The sequence below is a fragment of the Psammomys obesus genome, unplaced genomic scaffold, assembly GCF_907164565.1.
Source record: "Psammomys obesus unplaced genomic scaffold, mPsaObe1.curated_primary_1811, whole genome shotgun sequence".
NCBI lineage: Eukaryota > Metazoa > Chordata > Mammalia > Rodentia > Muridae > Psammomys > Psammomys obesus.
The window spans coordinates 5,810,679-5,833,841 of record NW_026587032.1 but is presented as its reverse complement, the minus strand read 5'-3'; the positions used below and the strand labels follow the sequence as shown (position 1 = coordinate 5,833,841).

Here is a 23,163-nt window from a genome sequence, read left to right as displayed (position 1 = left end):
TTTTTTTTTTTTTTTTTTTTTTTTTTTTTTTTTTTTTTAATTTTGTGAGCACTCATGGGCTGGCAAACTTTCAAGGCCTGCCGGCTTCCACTGAGCCTGGTCCCTCCTCCTCTTCAGTTGGAGAGGCAGGTGCCTGGCCTGGAGCCCAGGGCCAGGGACCAAATCACAAGGTACCCAACAGTGAGCGGCTGGGGATCCCGGCTCCGGGACCTCCCGGGAAGAGAGCAGTATGGCGAGATGGGAGCGCCAAAGCGGAGTTCTCAGAGCCTGAGAAGCCTGCCTGCCCGACCTAGGGTAGCGACGGGGATGAGGGCTGACAGAAGGCACCGGGCAGATGCCTGCACCCAGGAATGAGGGTGGTAAGGGCTGGGGCTGAGGCTGGACAGGCAAGCGGGTGGATGTGCGCACACGCATGTGCGCCCAGGTGTGTGCGTGTGTCTATGCTTCAGTCTCTTGGCTTGCTCCTGAGGATGGATTCCCTGACTCCCTTCTGCAGCAGCATCCAGCCCTGGTCTGTTGCACCCCAGCCGGGCATGATGCTAAGGGGTACCTCAAATCTATCACAGAGATGACATGAGCTGCCCAAGCCTACTGACGGTGTCACAGTGAGTAGGCAGTCTGGCTGGGAGGTGGCAAAAAAGAAACAGTGGCTGATGAATGGGCCAGAGCAGGGGTCCTGGTAAGGATAGGGCTGATGACAGAAGGTGCTCAAGAAGCTTCAGGGTGGTCACGTGGCACACACCACTTCTGTTCTCTGAGATCTACCTGATTATTATTGTGTTGCTTTCCCTCCACCCAGCAAAGCACGGAGGACCTCGAGCGCCTTGCGTGTCTACGTGCGTGTCATCCAGAAGTTGACACCAAGCACCTTCCTCCACTTTGTTTTTTTTTTTTTTCATGTAAGGTGTCTTAAGAGTTTCTAGTGCTGTGAAGAGGCACCATGACCACGGCAACTCTTATGAAAGTAAACATTTCATTGGTCCTGGCTTGCAGTTGGGGGTTTAGTCCATTATCATCCTGGCCGGGAGCACGGTGGTGGCACACAGGCAGATATGGTGCTGGGGAGGTAGCTGAGCGTTCTAACATCTGGATCAGCAGGCAGCAGGAAGAGAGAGACTCCGGGCCTGACTTGGGCTTCTGAAACTTCAAAGGCTAGCCCCAGTGACACACTTCCTCCAACAAAGCCACACCTACTCCAGCGAGGCCACACCTCCCAATACTGTCACTCTCTCTAGGCCTCTGGGGGCCATTTTCTTTCACACCACCACACAGGCTCTCTCACTGAGCCTGGAGCTCACAGACTCTAACACTGGCTGACCAAAGGGCCCCTGAGGTCCTCCTGGCTCCACTCCTCAGCGCTAAGATTGCAGGCAGATGTTGCCACACCCAGCTTTTTATGCTGGGGAATAAAGTCAGGTCCTCACATGCGTACAGCAAGCCCTTGACTGAGCCATCTCCCCAGCCATACTGTCAATCTTATAAGGACACGAGTAGATACAGGGCGAGTGTGTCTTCTCTGATGCCTTGACTATGCATGCACTCTGCTGACTCCTGTTCATGTTGCCAATTCTTCCCGTGTAGCGCTTTGTAGAATCCCAAGCCCCAGGGACAGGCCCTATCTTCTTCTTCCTCAGATATTCCTAAAGCCTTACTCAAAGCCTGGCATGCACTGGGGTCTCAAAAACCCCAAACAAATTCTTGGGGGCTATAGGGCACGAGGGTTAAGGCAGGGGACCAGAGCTCAGTTCCCAGCACCCACGCTGGGCAGCTCACACATGCCTGGTGATGGCTAGTCTGTTATCAACCTGACTACATCTGGAACCAACTATAACCCAAGGGGCTGGGCATGCCTGTCTGAAGTGGGAAGACTGACCCTGAATCCGTGCCACACCTTCAGGGAGGTGGGGAAGCCCACACAAGGGACCCGGAAGAAAGAAGCTTTTGGGGTTTTTTTTGCCTTCCTGCCCTCATTCTGAATGGCAGGTTGGTCTACCCCACTGCCGAGGCATTCCTTTGCTGGTGTCAGAGCCTACTTCTTTTTGATCCCTACACAGACCCTCAGGAATCCTCTGGACTCCAGCACCAGCTTGGGACTGCTGAGGCATCCAGCCTGAACAACAACCAGAATCAGCCGTTGCTGGACTACCCAGACTACACATATAAAAGAATATATTCCGTTGATCAACCCTCTTCTTTGTAGAGAACTCAAACTAATCCACACCTGTGAAACCAGCACCGTTCCCTCCTCCCCACCCCAAAGACCTAAAAATCAAAAACAAAATCTTAAAAGGGATAAGTTCCTGGCCAACTTCTTGGCATGGATGGTAAGGGGAACATCCATGCCTAAGAATGGTTCTTCTTGGTTCTTCCTGGAGCTGTGGCCACTTCTGCTCTGCAGGTTAGTGGGTTAGTGCCAAGGAGGGTTCCTGCTGGTAGGACCAACTTTCAGATACCAGAAGAAAACTCATGACAAAGAACCCTGTGAAGGTACTTCTAATTGACGGCCAAGGCTTGATGTAATTCACGGGGGAGCAAAGGTTTCATAAACCAAGGTGAATCAAATATCCTTGGCATTGGCTTCCAAATGTCCAGGCGCTTGGCACAGCACAGCTTCCTTAGTTTGGCCAGGCCCACATTTCCATTCCTGTCAGACCTGTGTCACTCAGCGCCGGCTGAACTGGAGAAGCACCAACAATTACAAAAGCTGCATCGCAGCACATGCCATGTGGGTGCTGGGAACATTACCCAGGTCCTCTCTTAAGAGCAGCAAGCGATCTTTTAATTTTTTTTTTCCTCAGAGCTGAGGACTAAACCCAGGGCCTTTCATTTGCTGGGCAAGCATGTTCCCATGGACACAACTCTACAAGTACCCTTACCCTAACCGCTAACCACTGAACCATCTCTCCAGCCCCCACCCCTCTTTTAATTCAGCCAAGGCTTCAGGCGTGGGACGGTGCCACTGACATTCAGGGCAGGCATTCCACATCTGTCCTCCTCAGTTAACGCTTTCTGGAAACGTGTGAAGGTGTGCCTCACTTTTGTCCTAGTGTTTCTTTCCTTTTTTATTTTTATTTTATTTGTTGAGCGAGGGGGTTCTCTCGAAGCCCAGGCTGTCCTTCAACTTGACATATAGATCATGCTGGCCTCAAACTCACAGAGCTCTGCCTGCCTCTGTCTCCTGAATGCTGGAATGAAAGGCGTGTGCCATCCCACCACCGTCCTTGGTGTTTCTTAATCCAATCAAGGTAGTGGGGGCTCATGATGTCAGTACAGCAACAAAGTAGAGACCCCCACGCCTTGTTTCTTGAGGGGGATGGAGGGTCTTGAGGGGGATGGAGGGATGACAGCCTGGATGGTGGAGGCCTGGCCGTGCCGTACTTCCCGAGGGGCCTGGCATCAAGTGTGGCTACGGCTGCCAGTAACTGGTGCTCCTCGAACATGGAACAGGACTTGTCACTAACTGGCTCTGTGAGGCAAGGCAGTTCCATAAATGAACAAGATGTTCAACTTGGGAGCAGATTCCTGGAAGCAGTGGGGAATTCACTCCTTGGTGCTGAAGACAGGCGGTGTAAGAACATGAAGCTTCCTGGGGAGGGAAACGTGATCTCCATATTTGAAAACAGCCTTTGCACGTGGGGAACGTGCAAGAGAGTTTACTGAGCACAAAGAGCTGGATGCCCTGGATGGAGTTTTACATCATTTCAAAGTCATGAAGCCAGGCGGAGGCAGGCTCGTCCGGGTAAAAGATTTTGGAAATGCAAAGGCGCGTGTCACAAGAAAAACCAGAGACCCTTTAAACCTGCTGCCTCGAGTTGGAAAAGATGCAATCTACCCCTGAGTAAAATGGACAGGGCAACAAAAAAGGCAGAACACGTCAGCCTGAGGAGCAGGCAGGACCCCAAGCATGTTCTCCCATAATTTTTTTTTTTATTATTATTCATTCAGGAACGATTTATTCTATGCCCCGTGAGTTTAGAGTTATGGTCTTGGTGGAAGCCTCAAACAGGTGATTATGGTAATTTAGAGAGAAAGTAGCAAGCCATTTCTGTCACGGGCCGCTCCAGCTGGAGAATAATAGTGTCACCTTGTATTTATAGAGTGTTGAATGATTCTAAAGTCCTCTGTCATCTATTAGCTCATCCCATCCCCACTGCAGGCCAGGGAGCTGGCTGCGTCTCTGCTGTGGAGCTCTGACCCAGGGTTGTCCCCTCTGGGGTTCAGTTTCTCTATTGGAAGAGGAGGAGGAGCTGGTAGAATGCTTGCATGAAACCCCAAGTTCTATTCCTAGCACTGCATACACTGGGCCTGGTGATGGGTGTACCCCTATAATCTAAGCAGCTAGAGGTGGAGGCAGGAAGATCAGGTGTTCAAGGGCCATCGTTGACTACATAACAAGTTGGAGGTAAGCCTGGGCTACGAGAGACCCTAGCTAAATAAAAAGGAGAATGAGTGTTCTTGTGGTGGTTTGAATAAGAATGACTCCACGGGCTCATATATTTGAACATTTGGTCGTTAGGGAGTGGCACTACTTGAGAAGGATTAGACGGATTAGGAGGTGGGGCCTTGTTGGAAGAAGCGTGTCACCAGGGTTTGAGGTTTCAAAAGCCCACAGCAGGCCAGTCTATCTCTTGGCCCGTGGCTCAAGGATGTGGCTCAGCTGCTGCTCCAGCATCATGTGTGCCACCACGCTCCCTGCCATCATGATAAACCTCTGAAACTGTAACCAAGCCCCCAAATTAAATGCTTTCCTTTATAAGTGAGGCTTTGGTGATGGTGTCTCTTCATAGCAGCGGCCAAGAGAGCTTTCATTCCCGTTTTTCTGTTTTTCCCACCAGCTATTCCTTAAGAGGTCTTTGTAGCCCTGACATCTACAGCTCACTCTCTTAGCTCTGGCCCTCAGGACTAAACCTGTGAGCATCCCCAGAAAATCTGGCTGTGATGTGGTTCCCTGGCTCCACCCAGTCAGAGGGTGGAGAGGGCTGTGGCCTGGGAATCTGCACAACACAGCCACTCCCCAGAAGATTTCATGCACACCCAACTTTGAGAACTTCCGCTCTCTGCCTCCTGACCCTTTGGCTTAGGTCTTGTCTTATGACACAGGTGAGTTCTGATGAGGCATTGGGGGATATGAATGGGAGGGGGTAGAGGGCGGGGCACAGGGACGACAGACACTGGGGATGGCACAGACTAGTACCGACTGTGGCTGACAAACCAGGTAATGATAGCCTCTTGAAGATATAATTAGAACCCTCACAACCGGAACAGGATGTTTTAATAATTTAAGTGTGATCTCAGGATTAATGAGCAGTGGTTGAAATGACATGTGGGACCATAAATCCTAGCCTGATGTGGGAAAGTAATGATTTACAATGAGGCTTCCTGGAAAAACAGGGTCTGATGAGCCTGTAGGCTGACGATCCTCCATCCCCCACCCAAAGAATATGTGCTTTTCTAAGCTTGGTGGATGACCTAGTACACTTTCCTGGACCACACCCTCCAAACATGCCACAAAGACTCTGTGTATGCTAAGGCAAGGCCCTCTATCACTGAGCCACTCTCCCAGCCCCATACTGGGGGATTCTAGGCAAGCGTGCCTAGTTAACAGTGATAACACAGCCTCACTGTAACACTGACAGACAGACAATGGCTCTTTACTGGATGCTGGCCAGGAGCATCAACTCACACCTAGTTCTCCCTCAACCACGCAGGAGAAAGTGGGAGTGATGGAAAATCCACGCCCATAGGCCTGTACAAGAGAAGGTATGTGCTCTTGGGGTGGGGACGGGTCGGAGTCCACTTGCTCAAAGCACACCATGTGCACGAGCCTGTGTGCAAATGCCTGTATGTCAGTGTGTGTGTGTCTCTGTGTGTTGGTGCTTGTGTGTGTCTCAGTGTGTGTAGGTGCACACATACTTATGCATGTGTGTGTTGGTGTGTAGATCTGTGTGAGTTGGCACCTGTGGGTCTGGTCTGTGTGTGTACACACGCGCAAATGCCTGTGTGTGAATGTGTGTGGATATTCTTCACAACAGGCAGGCAGTGAAGGTGTGAGGGACACAGGTTTACTAACCTGAATCTGCTTCCTTCCGTTTTATTTCCCACCTCATTTTGGTGAGCGTGACAGAAGATAGAACCCAGGGCCTAGCACATGCTAGGCAAGTTCTCTGCCACTAAGCTACCATCCTCCACCTCCTGCTTTCCTTCCCCTTAAGCCTAAGGGAGGAACAGGACGAGAGCTAGTGTCCACTACAGAAAGTGTGTCCCAGTGGCCCCTTCTCAGGAAGGACTCGCTCGGGGGTCAATCTCCCTCACTTCTCTGTCACAGGGCTGGGACTAGCTGCAGTGTGCTGGCCAGGAAAGATGAGGGCTGGTTGTTGTGAGGCCCAGCAAAGTGACTGTTGTTGGGACTCATGAAGAGAGGTCAGAGAGTGGTTCAGAATATTCTAGCGTACACCCTGACAGCGTGCAGAAACGGGTCTCCCTGAGCGGAGCTCCCCTCCTCCCTGCTGTGCTCCCCTCACTGCAGCTGGTCTACAATGCACGGAAAACCCCCTTATGAGTGGGCTCAGATGCCGAGAGCTGCCAGCAGACAGGAAGAAGTTAGCGGCTCTTCTAGGGTCCCCACTTGCTTGCAAATAACGCATGCATCTTGAAGAAATGAAGCAAATGAACACAATTAATTTTTTAAAGATCGTTGTGGGATCAAAGAATGTTCTGGAAGGAACTCAGTGTGCTGGCTTCCCAAAGCTAAGCGAAACGCATCTGGTAATACTTTACAGGAACCAATGTCGCCACAAGAGGCCTCAACACATGCTTGACCCTTTGTTCTCTGTAACGATGTAAAAATTATATGTTCATAAACCTTGTTAACTTGAGGTCGGAAAGCAAGAGAAGACAGACGAGAAATTAAACCTCCAAGGCTGGAGAGAACTGGACGCTGTTTCCTCCTTTCAGAAAAATCTCAGAATAAAGACGCATAAAAACGTGTGGATTTGGCCTCCCTGATTTTCAGTGCTGTGGAGCCGTGCCTAGCCGGAGCTGTGAGAGCCAGTAACATTTTAAGCCGGATGGTAACAGCTTCAAAGGTGTTTCTGGATTCAGATCAAGCCAGCACGGGCGGGTGTCTGCTAAGACGCGCCCGGAGGCTCAGAAAAGCAGGAAGAGTTCCTGCAGCTTCTGCTGGCATGACCACATCTGGACGCTGCCAGGTGTGCGCATCTGAGTGTGTGTCCGTGTGTCTGTTTCTATGTGTTGGTGCTGCTGCGTGTCCGTCTGTGTTTGTATGTGCACGAGTATTTATTCGTGTGTGTGTGTGTGTGTGTGTGTGTGTGTGTGTGTGTGTTGGTGTGTATGTCTGTGTGACCTGGCACTGGGATGTGTATGTTAACGGGTGTATATCTTTGCGTTGGAGCGTGCATATGCATGTGTACGTATGCACGCATGTCCCTGTGTGTGGGTGTGTAGACGTCTGTATACACTGGTGCTGCTTTGTTTGTACGTCTGTATGTGTGCATTGCGTGTGCTGGTGCTGGGAGTAGAAAACACCTATTTTTTTTGGCCAATGCCCTTCCTTAGCCTATTATAAACAATGTTATTTAAAGAATCTGAACTAATGCTTACAATAAATAAATACAGGAGGCCTTATCTTTGTTTGTTTGTGTTTTTCAAGTCAGGATTTCTCTGTATAACTCTGGCTGTACTGGAATTAGCTCTGTAGACCAGGCTGGACTCAAACTCACAGAGATCAGCCTGCCTCTGCCTCCCCAGTGAGTGCTGGGATTAAAGGTGTGTGCCAGCATGGCCCATATCTTTTAGAGGATAAGGATCATGTCATAATTGAATATTTTGAATTTTTACTTAAGAGCTCTTGCAGTTTTATCTAGGAGGTGATGTACGGGGTCAGGGTAGGGGTGTAGATTTCTTATGCTTTTCAGTGATGCTAAACATGATGAATTTTCCCTTTAGGTCAATGCTAGCTAAAAGGGGCTTTCTGTCAATTTGCTACACTGTGTTTAAATCACTTGTGTTAGTTACTTTTCTTTCCTGTGACCAAATATCTGACAAGAAGCCATTTAGGGCAGTGGTTTTCAATCTTTTTAATGTTTCCACCCTTTAACACTGTTCCACGTGTTGTGGGGCCCACCAACAATAAAAGTATTTATTTTTCTGCCTCATAACTTTAATTTTGCTACTGTTATGAATTGTAACGTAATATCTGTGACCCCTGTAAAAGAGTCACAATCCACAGGTTGAGAACCACTAACTTAGAGCGAGACCAGCTTATTGCCGGTCCCACACAACTTGAGGCGATCCTGCCCATCATAGCCAGGATGGCACGGTGGAGGCCAGAGCATTTGGAGCATGTGGCTGGGACTCACCATATCTGCAGGCAAACAGAAGCAAAGGGTGGCCAGGGGTGGGGACAGGCTTTGTCCTGTCTCTAAACCCCAGGGGCTAACACTGACCCTCCTCTTCCAGCAAGGCTCTACTTCCTAAAGGTCCCACAACCTCCCCAAGCGACACCACCAACTGGGGACCAAGGGTTTAAACACGTGAGCCTGTGGGGACAGTCCTCATCCAAACCATGTGATCACAACAGCATCTGGCCTACAGTTGGAGCTCTCTCGGTGTTATTGCTCAGTCTCCTTCATGTGCTTCCCACTTAGTGAGCTCACTGTGAATGACACTTAGCGGGTTTCAGTTGGCAGAGCGGCCCAGCATCACCCTGAGGACAGACTGACAGCCACAACAAGTCCATGCCCTATCTCTGGGGACCTTTTGGCGAGGAACTCAATGTCCTGTGCCACTGGGCTTTCTTTCCCTCTCGTCCCTCTATCAGTGAAATGAAAACAGCTTAAAGTTTGGTCTCAGAGTCTGGAGAGATGACTCAATCAGTTGGGTGCTTGCTGGATGAGCACGGGGACCTAAGTTTGATTCCCCAGCCTATGTAGAAAGCTGGGCATGGTGGTGCATGCTTATAATCTCAGAGCTGGGGAGGCTGAGACAGGAGAATCCTGCGGATCACTGGACAGCCAAGCTAACGGAATAGCGAGCACCAGAACACTTAGAGGCCCCATCTCAAAAACAAACAAACAAAAACACCAACACACAAGGCGGACGGCTCCTGAGAAATGATGTGAAGGTTAGCTCTAACTGAAGTTCAGGGTGATGAGATGGCTCGGTGAGCTTGCAACAAAAATCCGACAACTCAAGTCTGCTGCACAGCGGAGGGAGAGAAGTGATTTCCACAACTTGTCCTGTGCTCAAACTCACGCCCATGCACACACACAATAAATAAATAAAATATATTTTAAAAATTTAAATTGCCAGTAAGATAAAACAGAATCACTTGAGAAGAGGACTTTGGTGAGGGACTGCCTACGTTGGTTGGCCTGTGGACACGTCTAGGGAGGACTGTCCTACTCAAGTTATGGGGAAAGACCCCAGCCTACCGTGGGTGGCACCATTCCCTAAGCAGGGTGTCCTTAGCTGTCTAGGAGTTGAAAATTCAAGCTGAGCACAAGCAAGCAAGTGGGCACACATGCATTCATCCGCCCCGCTCTTGACCATGGGTGTGACAGGACCAGAGGTTCTTGGCACTATGACTCTGCAGAGATGGCCTGTCACCCGGAGTTAGGAAGTCAAACCTCTTTCCCCCTGAGGAGCTTTTTGTCAGGGTGCTTTATCAAAGCAACAGAAACGAAACTAAAACAAATGACGTCTGAAGCCACCACGAACACGTACATGCACACATACAGGCAAACACACACACACACACGGTTGCCGGTTGCAAGGCTTAACCTGTGACCGTGAAACCAGGAGGAAATGCACAGCTGAGCGTTCCCGCTGTGCAAGTTTCTGAAATGGAGACAGCTCAGTGGAGTGTCACTTTCTGAAACTAGAGCACAGCTATTTTCCACTGCAAAAAGACGATCCTTTCCTACCCATTGGAACTCTTGATGCTTACGATGAAATCTGAAGGGATTCACTCGATTCTTTTCTCTCCCAGGACATCATTTATATAGTGCTTGATTCATAAACCCCGGCTTTTGCTTTCTTAAAGATGCACAAAAACGTCCCATAAATACATCGATTCGTGCACCCTGTGTTTTTGCCAGACATTCCCCAAAGGTTTATAGATTTCCTTCATTACAAACTCATTGATATTCTGGAAGTGCTCGGATCTTAGCAGTTCTCGATGTTGAAAGTGAGGAAAAGTGTTTGGGATGTCATCAAAAGGTGAAGAAAGCTTGGCAAGCCTACGCGTGTGGTCACAGTGGCAGGAGGGGTAGACGCGAGGACCTGTAAGCCTGTGTGCATCACAGTGACACCAAGCTGCCATTTCTACAGATCTGGGGCTCTTAGAATTAACTATTCCTTTTCACACACCAGGGAACTGAAGCACAGAGTGGGGTCTGGTGCGTGGGCTAAGGTCAGAGAGCAAGTAGGGTGAGATCACAGGCTGACTTCTTCCAGGCGTGCAGCTAAGTGCCAGGTTAGCTACATGAAAAGGAAGGCTTCCCACTGCCATTGGATGCCCCAGGAGTGGGTGGCCGTGAGCTGGAAGGGAGCCTGTCTGTCTTGGGTTTCACTTCTGTGTTCCTTCAAGCCCCAGGTGAGCTGCACAGTCAAGAGGCTCTGCATAGGGGCATGGTCACGTGGCTGGAGGCGAGACAGACCCAGCCTAGTGCCTTGCCATGCTGGGGTAGATGCCACAGGCAGGCTGGCTTGACATCCGTGTATTCATTCCATGCCTCCAATCTCCTGCCTCTACCACACACACAAGGCCTAATGTTTGTAGCCTCCCACATAGAAAGAAGGACTAGACTGCAAAGTTCTGGCCTCAAGTTTCTGGAGAAACTTCTAGAAAAAGTCTAAGCTTGCCAGGAGGAGGCTGTGACATTTACCCACAGGTCTCAGCAACCATTCTGTGACCAGAAGGAAGAAGAAGCATTGAGTCAGCTAAGTGACTGCTTTGTTTCTGCTTGTTTGTTTGTTTGTTTTGGTTTTTTGAGACAGGGTTTCTCTGTGTGGCCTTGGCTGTCCTAGAACTTGCCTTGTACACTAGGCTGGCCTCGAACTCACAGAGATCCGACTGACTCTGCCTCCCAGAGTGCTGGGATTACAGGCATGTGCCATCGTGCCCGGCTTGTTTTTTTGCTATGGCTCCCCTGTCTGGCTAGTTTTGGCTGCCAACCTGACACAATCTAGAGTCCCCTAAGAAAAGTCGGAACCTCAACTGAAGAACTGCTTGAGCACATTAGTCTTCGTGCCTGTCTGTAGGGCACCTTCTTTGCTGCTAATTGATACATAGAGGGTCTGGCCCACTGTGGGTGGTGCTGTCCCTAGGCAGGTGGGCCTGGGCTGTATTTGAAAGCTGCCGAGGGGAAGTTCGGGATCAAGCCGGTAAGCAGCATGCCTCCATGGGTTTCTGCTTCAGTTCCGGCTTCATCTCCTGACTTGACTCCCTTCAGTGATGGACTATGACCATGAAATAAATGTGGTGGTATTTGTCACAGCAATGGAAAAACAAAACAACAACAAAACCTTGGTCAGCCCCCAAATTAGAGCGATACCAGTCCTATAAGCAGGCAGACAGGAAAGCAGGAAAGTGACTTGGGCCAGCCACTGCTCATCTAGTTTTCTGTTCTTCACAGTTTAATGCATTTCCCACCGGACCCAAGGGGGATTAACGTAGGATCTGCTGCTGGGATGCTGTGGGCGTGAAACGAGATCACGCGTAAGGAGAACGGTCTGCATGGTAGCTGCCGGGTAAATAGGGGATCATACACCGCACTGCTGGAGAGCGCTCTTGCAGGCAGCACCCCTTTCTAAGCATGGGGCTCAGGAAGCAGGGTGGGTGAGGCCTACCTCGATCACTGAAGTCGTCCACCAGCACGATCTCCGCCACCAGTTCTGGAGGCGAGCGGTTGAGCACGCTGTGAACGGTGCGCAGCAGCGAGGACCAGCCCTCGTTGTGGAAGGGGATGATGATGCTGGTGTTGGGCAGCGTCTCCAGGTATTGCTTGCTGTTGCAGCTGGAGGGAAGACACGAGGGGAGAAGGACAGGCGTTATTCAGAATCACCGCTCAGCTCTCATACTGCAGCGAGACCGCAGATGCGGCCCCAGGCTAAGTGGGAGTCGTGTGTCTTTTCCTGCCACAGGGTAGGAGAGAGTGGAGAGACCTCAGCTGCTGCAGGACTTTCCTCTTTGGTTCCACGGTGTCCTATTTCCACTGTGAGCGGAGTGGGCCCTGTGTAAAAGACCCTTGTCTCTGTATGAAGTCGGGCTTACACACACACACACACACACACACACACACACACGCGCGCGCACAAGCCTCCACTGTGAGACTTGTAATCACTGAGACTAGATTTTTGGTCTTTGTTCTTGACACAAAGCCAAAAACCCCTGGTGTTTCCCGAGAAGAGGTTCTGGGAAGCACTTTGGTTTCTGACTCTGGCTCCTAACGACTTCAGAAGTTTCCCAGAGCGGAGTGCCTTTGTTCAAATGAGGTGACTCCTCTGGGCTCCGGGAGGGGATCTAGTCACCTGAGCCATGATCAGAGGGTTGGCTAGGACCAGGAGAATTCGAGCATGCCTTTAATCCCAGCACTGGATATGGGCTACACAGCTGGGTCTGGGACAGTCAAGACTACACAGTAAGACTCTGTCTCAAACAAAACAAAACAAAACAAAACAACAACAAAAACAACCTAAAGGGAAAGTTAATTGGTATTCAAATTCCCTTGGTCTTATGTTCTCCTACCGTTGGCTAGTTTAAGTGAAGGTCAAAATGAAGTCTACATACTGTGGACATGTCTCCTTCGTCTCTCTAATCACCCGTTTTCCCCTTATGATTGTGTGCTGAAGACACTGGGAGTCACTGGTACTCCAGGATCTGCGGTGGTCTACTCCTGGTTATCTGTATCTCTTTTTGCAGGGCATCTCTGCGGCCTGTATGTGACACAGAAGCTCTACGTAATTAGATAAGATACCTCTTCAGAGCCTCTTCAGAGCAGGCCATGCACATGAGTAGAAGTGGCAAGGGTAGATAGACATCTCGTCCTGCACCTGATCTCAGGAGAGGGCTGGAGGAGGATGGATCTTTCATCCTTGAGCGTAATGTCAGTGTACTTTTCCACTGGAGCCACTTACGAAGGAGTTCCTTATATGCTTAGTCTGTTGCGTGTCTTCAGCTTTCTAACGTGTTGGATTTTGTCCAGTGCTCTCCCCACCCCACACATCTACTGACATTTGTCTTCTGTTTTATTAGTATGGGTGGGCCACATTGATCGCTGTTCCTACGTTAAACCAACCTTGCATTTCTGGGATAGCCTTCCTGGCCACTGTACATAATCCTTACATAATGCTGAATTTTGTTAATGGGTCTTTTGTTGTGGAGTTCTGCATCAGTTTTTATTAGGAATATTGACATATTATATATTCCTTTATATGTACATATATATCTAAGCATATATTTTTAGTTTGCTATATTGCATTTAGTTTGCTAACAACCAGGCTACTGGGGCTAAATTGGTGGCTCAGCAGCCAAAAACATTTGCTGTTCTTTCAGAGGACCCAGGTTTGGTTCCAGTAGTCACATCAGGTGGCTCATAACCCCAACTCCAGCTCCAGAGGGTTCCAATGCCCTCTTCTGGCTTGTTCAGATACCAGGCATACACACGGCTCACATACAAACATGTAGGCACTCATGAGTATACATAAAACAAAACAAAACAAACCCTACCTAGGTTATATATATATATATATATATATATATATATATATATATATATATATGCATTTTGCCCTACAAAATGCAATATTGTCAGGAAAAACAATTCCACTATTACACTATCATTACCTATTTTTTCTATAGTGTACATTTCAGCTTTGAAGCTGTGTGAGCGATTGGTCTCTGCATCTTTCTCTCATCACATGTGCATGGGACATTCGGGTTCACATGTTATATTTAGTTATTTATCTTTACGGCTTGCATTCTAATTTTTAATTTAGAGCTAGTCCTGTTTATATAATTATGTGAAGCATACAGTTCCAAGGCCAACTCTAACGGGTAATTCAAAGATTCCTACCTTTTATTAATGTCTCCTCATCTAGTTTTCCCTTCTTCTGGGGAGGCCACGTTGTTTTGTGGCTAATGGCTACACTGTTTCTACTTTTTTAGTATGAACAAATTGCTGGCCTCTCAGTCCTTTCCGGGGAAACTTAGATGTGTGCACTTCAACTTTGCATTTTTTACCGACTGTTACATTGTGGAAACCACGCTACCTGGTACACCATGCTTCCAAGCGTCTCCCTGCTACAGTGTCCCAGACTTTCCTTTTGTCTCTGTATGTGTGTGCTGTTGAGATAAGGTCTCTCTTGAACCGGAAGCTGGCTGTTTTGGCCAGGGTGGCTGGCTGGAGGGCTCCAGCCCCCCAGTGCGGGGTGACTGGCATGCAGGCACACCATCTTTTCACATGGGTGCTGGAGACTCAGACTCAAGTCCTCACCCTTGCATTCCCAGTGCTCTAATCCACTGAGACATCTCCACAGCCCAAAAGGCTTTGAAGATCTGGGTGAGTCCTGTTCTGGGGAACAGTATCTGAGTCCATTGGCTCAGCTTAAGATCCTTTTACAGAAGGTAAGCTAACTTATTTGCTCCATGACAAACTCTGTTTTGCTTCAGGTGAGAAGAGGGATGAGAAGAGGGAAGCAAGGGGGAGCCGAGAAGGCAGCTATTCTGAACAACTCGGAGGACAAATCGGCAGATTGTTCTTGTGTGGCCCTGTCTGGGTTTCATTTCTGCTGTGATGATAAAGTATCTTGACAAAAAGACGTAAGGAGAAAAGAGGACTTTCTCTGGTTACAATTCCAGGTTACGGTCCATCATCTCAGGGAACCCGTTTAAACGCGGTCCGGGACACCCACGGTCAGGAGTGAGAACCGAGGGAATGGCGTGACTAGTGCCCAGCTTGCCCTCTCTGGCCACACACTGGCGCTCAGTCTCCTTCTTAAGTGGGACCCCCCCACCCCCTTCTCTCTCTGCCTGGGGATGAGACAGCTTTCTCTTCAGTGCACCTGGCTGGAACCGAATGTGGTGCTGAGCACTTGTCTGCCCAGCACTGAAAGCACAGATGCTGAGGGGGAGGCGGGAGGGGAGGGAAGGCTGGGAGTCCAAGGCCAGCCCTAGCTACACAAAAACCTAGAGTGGAAAAACCAACACAGAACCGAAACAGCAGCAAGAAAACCCTCAACAACAAACAGCGGCCCACAGCTGGCTGGAATCAGGAGTGGGAAGATGTGTGGGACAAAAGAGACAAAGCTAAGGTCTTTATGAAGCCCTTCTCCATTCACAGCCGCTTTGCTGAGAGCTAGCCACACACACACACCTGCTTGAGACACAGCCAGAGGAAGGGAAGTTTACTGCCACTTAGTCATGGGTCTCAGCCCTATCAGGCATCAGTAAGTAGATTTACATTTCTGACTTGCTTGCCCCAGAGTTCTGATGCAGGTAGGCTTAGCTAGACCTTGAAATGTGTCTTTGTTACCTGTATGATCCCATGTACTAAAACTTCTTTGTTCAAGTCATGAGCAATTCTTCCTTTTTCTTTTTCTTCCTTCCCCCCCTTTTTTTCCCTCTTTTGAGACAGGGTGCTGCTATCTAACCCAAAGCTGGCTATCCAACCCAAAGCTTGTGATGATCTTCCTGCCTCTGCTAATGACTGTGGTTCCTAAGGGAGGTCATGGCAGCAGTGTAAGTGATAGCTGACAGTCACGAGGAGAAAATGGTCTTTACTCCAAGACGCTGGATTCACAAAAGGAGAGAAGACAAACAAGCTGGAAAGAGTTCAAACTCCAGAAAGTTCTGCCATGGGGTCTACAGAAGCAAAGAGCTGTTAAGTACCAGCACACCTTTCTACAATGAGAGAAAACAGACTATTCCAGGGGAATATCACACTGTAATGGAAAGGAGCTAACTAATGACATAATACATAAAAGAAAAGAAACTCCTTGTAGAACAAAATGGTCCAAATACATCTTTTTTTAAAAAAAGATTTATTTATTAAGTATACAGTGTTCTGTCTGCATGCATACCAGAAGAGGGCACCAGATATCACTATAGATGGTTGTTAACCACCATGTGGTTGCTGGGAATTGAACTCAGGACCATTGGAAGAGCAGCCAGTGCTCTTAACCTCTGAGCCATCTCTCTAGCCCCTCCAACCACCTTGTTGTAAAATAAAATAAAACACTAAACTCACGCATGTCCATATATATATATATTATGAGCAAAGACCAAATGGTTTGCCCTCACTGCTTGGACGGAACTTGGCTCTGAGTGTGTGGAGAGTTGGGACGGAAGACTGCTGCCCCCAACCCCCACCCCCTCCACCCCAAGCCAAATTCGGAGAAGAAAACTTGCCACAAATTCTGTTCCTAATCTAAGCTGCTTAGCTGGTCACCATACTCCCCTGATACCATCTTAAAGGAGGAGGAGATGGGATGCTCTGAAAAACAAAGGCGACTTAGGGGAAGACAGGGTTTTATGTTAGTCTACACTTCCGGGTCAGAGTCCATCACTGAGGGGAGTGTGAGCAGGAATTTATGCACAAATCATAAAGGCATGCTGCTTGCTGGCTTTCTTATATAGCCTTGGACCACCTGCCTAAGGAACGGTGATGCCCACAGTGGGCTTGATCTTCCTACATCAAGGAACAATCAAGACTTGCCCACAGACCAACCTGATGAAGACAGATACTCCACTGAGAATCTCTTTTTAGGTGATTCTAGGCTGTGTCAGGTTGACAGATGCCTTCACCTTTCCTTTGTTCTTTTCTTTTTCTTTAAACTCCTCAAGACCAACATCACTTAAAGTTCCAATCATCTCTAGCCACTCCAACTGGATTTCAACTGCCTGTTTCTGCAGAGGTGTGTATCATCTTCAGTGTGGGGTATGAAATGCAGGTGGAGAGTGTGTTGGCCATGCTTGCTGGACTTCTCTAGCAAAACCTACTCGAAGTGCTAGTCCAAGGACCTCCAGCCATTAACAAGTAAAATACTAATAATCTCCCTCCTCTCTGTGAGACATGGGCCTCTATCCATGTGAGGATACAGTGGCAGAAAGAGTCACATGCTTTGACCTGCTTTCTACTAGCTGTGCTGATTTTAGCCCAGAGCTCCCCTAAGATTTAGTCTAATTGATGCAGCGGGAGACCTCCATAAAGCCATGCTGAAAGGGCTGGAACCATGCTGTAACCGGGAAATAAACCACCCAGTGCCTGGCATACCAACAAACGAATAAAAGCACATGATAAATGGAAGCCTTTATTAAAGATGGGCCTAGCAGCCGGGCGATGGTGGTTGTATGCTTCATCCCAGCACTCAGGGCGAGGCAGAGGCAGACAGATCTCTGTGAGTTCAAAGCCCTCCTGGTCCAAGAGTGAGTTCCAGGACAGTTAAGGTTACAGCACAGAGAAACCCTGTCTCAAAAAAACCAAACAGATGAACGAAGCAGCTCTTTCTAGAGGATTCGGAAAATGCCTCTGTTTGTAAGAACAATAAAACAACAACAATGAAAACTCCAAACTCACGCATACCGAACACCCCTCGGCTGGTATGGCTGCGGGTGGTTTTCAGCCAGCATGTGTTGTGGGTGAGATACAGGCTTGTTTGAGTTTTAGCTGACAAGCAGACATTTTTGCTTGTAAGCCATCAATCTTCCCAATTTTCAACCCAAGGGCTGAGCCCACTGGAATCTGGTTTAAACACCAGAGGGGAAAAAAGTCAATTGGAGAAATTTTATTGGCTGCCATTTTACTTCAAGGCTTGTGAGCTTTTAAATCTTAACATTGGGTCCAATGGATCAATAACTGCTATCCTAAAAAAAAACAAAAACAAAAAACAAAACAACAACAACAACAAAAAACAAACACTCTACGGTTCAGAAGGAAGTTGTTTGATTTTAGAGGAGAGCTGATCTGAGTCTCCTGAGAGAGTGGAGGTGCTGAAGAGGAACCCAGACTCCTTTTCCCAGTGCACAGACCTCCCCACCCATAGGGGATCCCAGGCAGATCCTCTTCTGATCCCAGCTCTCACAAGTCACTCTCCTCTCTCCTCCTTTGTGGTCACAGACTCCTACATTGGCTCCCTGCTCCCCTCCATGGCTTCTGACAATGACTTATTCTTTGTGTGCCTGTGTGCCCAGGCGTGCCACGCCACACGTGACAAGGACAGGGAACAGCCCTGTCCGCCCTCACCTTCCACCTCTTTTGAGGCAGGGTGTGGCTGCTGTCTATACCAAGCTGACTGACCCACGAGCTTTCAGAGCCTCTCTCGTTTTCATCTCTCCATCTCCGTCTTGCTGTGTGAGCGATGAGATTGCAGACACGTTTCTTCCACGTCTCACTTTGGCTCTCAGAAGCTGAACTCAAGTCCCCACGCTTGCAATGGCAAGTGCTTTAACCACTGAGCCACCTCCCCAGCCTCCTCTCTGGGTTCCGTGAATACAGCTCTATAGTTGGCACCCAATCTGGAGATGTTCAAGCTGTTATTTTCCTTCTTTTTGCAACAGATTCCAATTATAGGCACGTTAGACGGATCAAAATTGTCCCAACCTTCAGAGAGTTTCCACTTCTCAAAACTTTTATTTCGGGCCGTTTGTTTTGCTATGCCTTCGCGTTCACCAACACTGGCCCCTGCAATAGCCAATCCATCGTTAGTCTCTGCCTGCTCCATCTTAGACATGGTTGGTTTCATTTCTGGAGCTTGAGAGCTATGGAGATGGCTCAGTGGTTAAGACCACTTGCTGCTCTTGCAGAGGATCTGGCTTCGGTTCCCAGAATCCACTTGGCAGGTTGAAACCGTCCACCTGTAGCTGCAGTTCCAGGGGATATGCTGTACTTTGCTGCGTTCTGGGTACATATTCCAATCATGTACCCACGTGGAATATACACAGACACATTAAACAAAAATAACGGTGGTAAATAAATCCCCATTTCCAGACTTTGAGTCTTTCCATATTGCCTATGCCTCTACTTAACTTTATAAATAGAACATGGCTGCAGTGTCCTGCTAAGGCCACATCTGTGTCATCTCCAGGTGGCTCTGACTGATGACTGTTATTCCAGGTCACCTGCCCTGCTCCTCGACACTCCTATTAACTTCTGATTGGCTTTCAGCGATCACAGTCCAGTGTCCGTTTGTACGTCCGCATCCTTGAGCTTTGCGTTACACTAAGTATATGTAACCTGACTGTCAGAGGTAACAAGCTTTACCTTCCTTTTCATCTGGTCTCTGTAACCTGTTGGGGTTGTAAGGAGGCTCCAGAAAATCCAGGCTATTACAATAATCTATACGCTCTTTTGAGGAAGTTCAGCACCTATCATGAAATTAACCATGTTAACACAGAAGGAAAAATCCAAAGGGAGTGGAGATGAGGTAGAAAGGGATTCCATTCCCGCCCGCTCCTTCCTGAAGCTAGAGATGGAGCAGATTGTGGCTGCAGGCCGCTGTCACACTTAGCTTTGCACTGGGAAGCTGAGCACCCACCCGCATGCATAGAGGAGGAGCCTACAGTCCCTACTCGCTTCTCCAGTCGAGGCTCCCTTGTGTCACCAGCCTTGGGTCCTGAAGAGCCTCTCTGTTCAGTTGCCAAGTGGCTGGGCTGGGCTCCCCATCGAGCAGGGAAACTGGGCCAGCCCACCAGCCAGCCTGTGTGCATACTCACTGGGCTGGAGGTGCAGGGGACAGGCCCGCTCAGAGCCAGCTGGCCAACATGCTAGCCCAGCAAATGGGGGCCAAACTGCCTGGCTCCTGTTCTCCATGGGTGTGTGTTGCCGGGGCAGCTTCCGGTGCGGGCTGAGGTGACTGGCATAAACAAACAGCCCATCCATCCCTCTCTTGCCGTGCTGTTGCCAAAATTTAGTTTGAAGGGATGAAAGGCCAACAGGCCTGGGAGGTTGCTTAAGCTAAAAGAAACCGAGGGCCACTCAGCCACTCCGACTTACTCATGGGCTCCCACCGCCAAACTGCAGGGGAGTCTTCCCCCTGGGGAGAGAGGAGATCTGCTCGCTGCCGGGACTCAGCTTCCACACTCGGTGGCTGCAAAAAGCAGGTGTTGGATGTGGCCAACATTAGCAACCGGGAGGCTGGTTGGGTGGACAGGCTGCCAACAGAGGTGCCAGAGGGCTCCTGAGCTCAGATGCCCTCCCAAGCCCTGGACACATTTCAGGGCAACATTCCTAATGTGAAAGGAAACAAAACAAAACAAAACAAAAACCCACCACATACGAAAGAAGAACGAAAGCCCGAAGAAACTGCTCAGCAGGAACAGGCCATTGGTGCCACGTCTGTGTTCAACCCCAGGAGCCCACATGGTGGAAACTGACTCCATAAGCTGCCCTCTGGCTTCCATAGACATGTTGTGGCACGTTGCACCCTCACATACATACACATGAAATTTATGAGAGAGAGAGAGAGAGAGAGAGAGAGAGAGAGAGAGAGAGAGAGAAGAAAGTAGAGCCAATTGGGCAGATACCGTCCTCAACTTTGGACTGTTGAGCTGGATTTTCTTCTTCTATGATCATACAACATCCCACATGTAATCTACTTCCTCCTCACTGTCTGTGCAGTTTAGTGAGTTACATGAGCCGAGCCTGACAACAAAGGTCTGTCAACCCAGTTGCTCGGGAAGCTGAGGCAGGGGGACAGGTAGTTGGCGGCCCACACCAGAGAACTAATGCGAGATGAGTCATTACGCTGCTTCCTCGTGGCTCATGTTAGAGGAAGGTTGGGACAGATGGTGTAAGTTTTTTTACAGTTACAACAATCAACGCTCCGGGTCTTGGACACAGGGTTTGGTCCGATAATGTGACGCGTCAGCTCACCGTTCTGAACCCAGAAACACCATTGTGGCTGAATGACACTCTCATATGTCAGTGAAAGATTCTAGAGCATTACTGAAGCCCACGGGAAGCAAATCCCACAGGAAGCACTCCAGGTCCCTCTCTTGTCCCCTCTGGGTAAGAGGCGATGGTAAAGGACCTAGTCCTGAGGGTCAGCCTGTCTTCTACGTGAGGCTTCCCAGATTCTGGTTTCCTTTTCTGCCCTGCGCCTGCGGCAAAGCTACCTGCACACAGGGCTTCTCAGGGCACTGACAGCTGGCTCCAGTGCTCGATACAGTTAACCCGAGTGGAGGCCCAAGGCTGGGCTGGAGAGAGAGCCCGATGGGGCCAGCTGTAATGCCAGCGCTCTTAACTTACAGTGAGATGGGAGGAGAGAGGAGAGTTTCTAGGAGCTGGCAGTTAGCCTGCTGTATACAGGGTGAATAACAAACAGACCCAGTCCCAAACAAGGCAGAAGGCAAGGACCTATATCAGAGGTTGTCTTCTGACCTCCACAGGTATTGTGGCACAAGTGCCCTCTCTGTCTCTGTCATACACACACACACACACACACACACACACACACACACACACACACACACCAAATTCCCAGGTGAACCGATGTTACTGTTCTGAAGAATTGCTGGCTCCTACACCCTAAGTGACAGAACAGACCAACTGCACCATCCCTGGCCACGCCAACTCCAACTTGCAGAGGGGTCTGATCACTCGAGCCTCTGTTCCACAGGAGGCCGGCAGCACCCCCTGCTAATGGTGTTCTTGTTCGTTTGTTTTCATGAATTCACAACCCAGAGCAACGGGCGACATCCTTAAGATAGCAGAAAAGGAGATGGGGTGCCACTCACTTTGGGTGCCGGATATCGGGGAGAGAGCGATTCAGGGAGATTTTATCACTGACGTAGATGTTAAATCCATTTTCTCGGTATGCCTGGTCCACCCTCTCGGCATCGGTCAGGGGGTAAGGTTTCCCCTGTTCTCCATTTCCTAGGGGCAGAGAGCAAATTCAGTGTTGCTGGTTTACCTGATACCTACAAGGGTTGAGAATGGGGAAGAGAGTGATTGGACGGCAGACAATGCCTTACACCTGGGGCTGAAGAGATGACTCAGCCGCTAAGAGCAGTGCCAAAAAAAAAAAAGAAACACACACAAAAAAAACAACCAATCAAGGAGCACATTGGTTACTTCTGCATTACTGTGACCAAGGACCTGAGGAAAGCAACTTAATGAAGGAAGGATTTATTCTAGAAGGCTCTGTCCACTGTCACAAGGCTCTGTGTTCCTGGGCCTGTAGTGAAGTGGAACATACTGGCAGCAGGAATGTGTGGAAGAGGCTGTTTGGCTCAGGGGGCACAGGAAGCAGAGAGGGAGCACAGGAAGAGGACAGAGGGAGACTCAGCCCCAAGGACAACCCCCACCCCCACCCCATGTTCTTCTTTCTTCATAGAGGCCACACCCCTACCTTCGTCTCCCCGAAATAGTCACTATCGGTTTCATCAAAGGAATAAAGCATTCATTGTTGGGTCCCAAACCCTTCTGGTGGTGTTCTGGAGGGCTTCTTCTCCAGGGCCAGCCACACTTTCTGGAACACACGCACACAGATACTCTCTCTCCCGAGGGTTTCTTCGGAAAGTGGACAGGCCACTTACTGTCCTCATGAGAAGCCAAATCCTCTCCCTCCCTCTGCCACCCTGACAGGCATGTACTGTGGACTACTACTAGATCACATTTTAATAACTAAGCCTGCTTCCAGGCTGTGCAGGGAAACCGCTAAGGACATGGTTTGTCTGTGGGGACTGAGGACTTCCTCTTCAGGGCCTAGCTATACCATCTCTGACAGTAATGAATCTCCCCATGCCTTTCTCCTAGACCCATGCCTTCTCGCCTTCCTCCCTAGAGCCTAATATTCATCAGGTCAGAGCTCCAAAGACCTTCTTGTCTCTGGAGAGGTCCTTGCAGACAGACCAACAGTGAGCTCACTAATCTAGGCACTTCTTTTAAAAAAAACCTACACAACAAGATTTAAAAGAAAAAAAATTTTTTTCTTCTGTTTTAAAAACATTTGGGGGCTGGAGATATGCCTCAGCAGTTTCGAGCACCTTCTCACAAGGACCTGGGTTTAGGTGTCAGCATCTAAATCATAGAGTGGTTTATGGCAATCCAGAACTCCAGTTAGGCATGCACACAGTACACATACACACACAGGCAAGACACACACACACACACACACACACACACACACACACACACACACACA

The 23,163-nt window shown here is 49.1% G+C and overlaps 1 protein-coding gene across 1 annotated transcript in view; it reads right to left on the bottom strand.

The window, feature by feature from the left end:
- The window catches only part of Galnt10 (polypeptide N-acetylgalactosaminyltransferase 10), a 137,118-nt gene that overhangs the window by 41,131 nt on the left and 72,824 nt on the right, over positions 1-23,163 (bottom strand). The window contains exons 3-4 of the mRNA XM_055602748.1: positions 21,755-21,893; positions 11,872-12,038 (exon numbers count right to left, since the gene is read on the bottom strand). Of these exons, the coding sequence (XP_055458723.1) occupies positions 11,872-12,038; positions 21,755-21,893 (306 nt within the window). The remainder of the gene's footprint in view (positions 1-11,871; positions 12,039-21,754; positions 21,894-23,163) is intronic.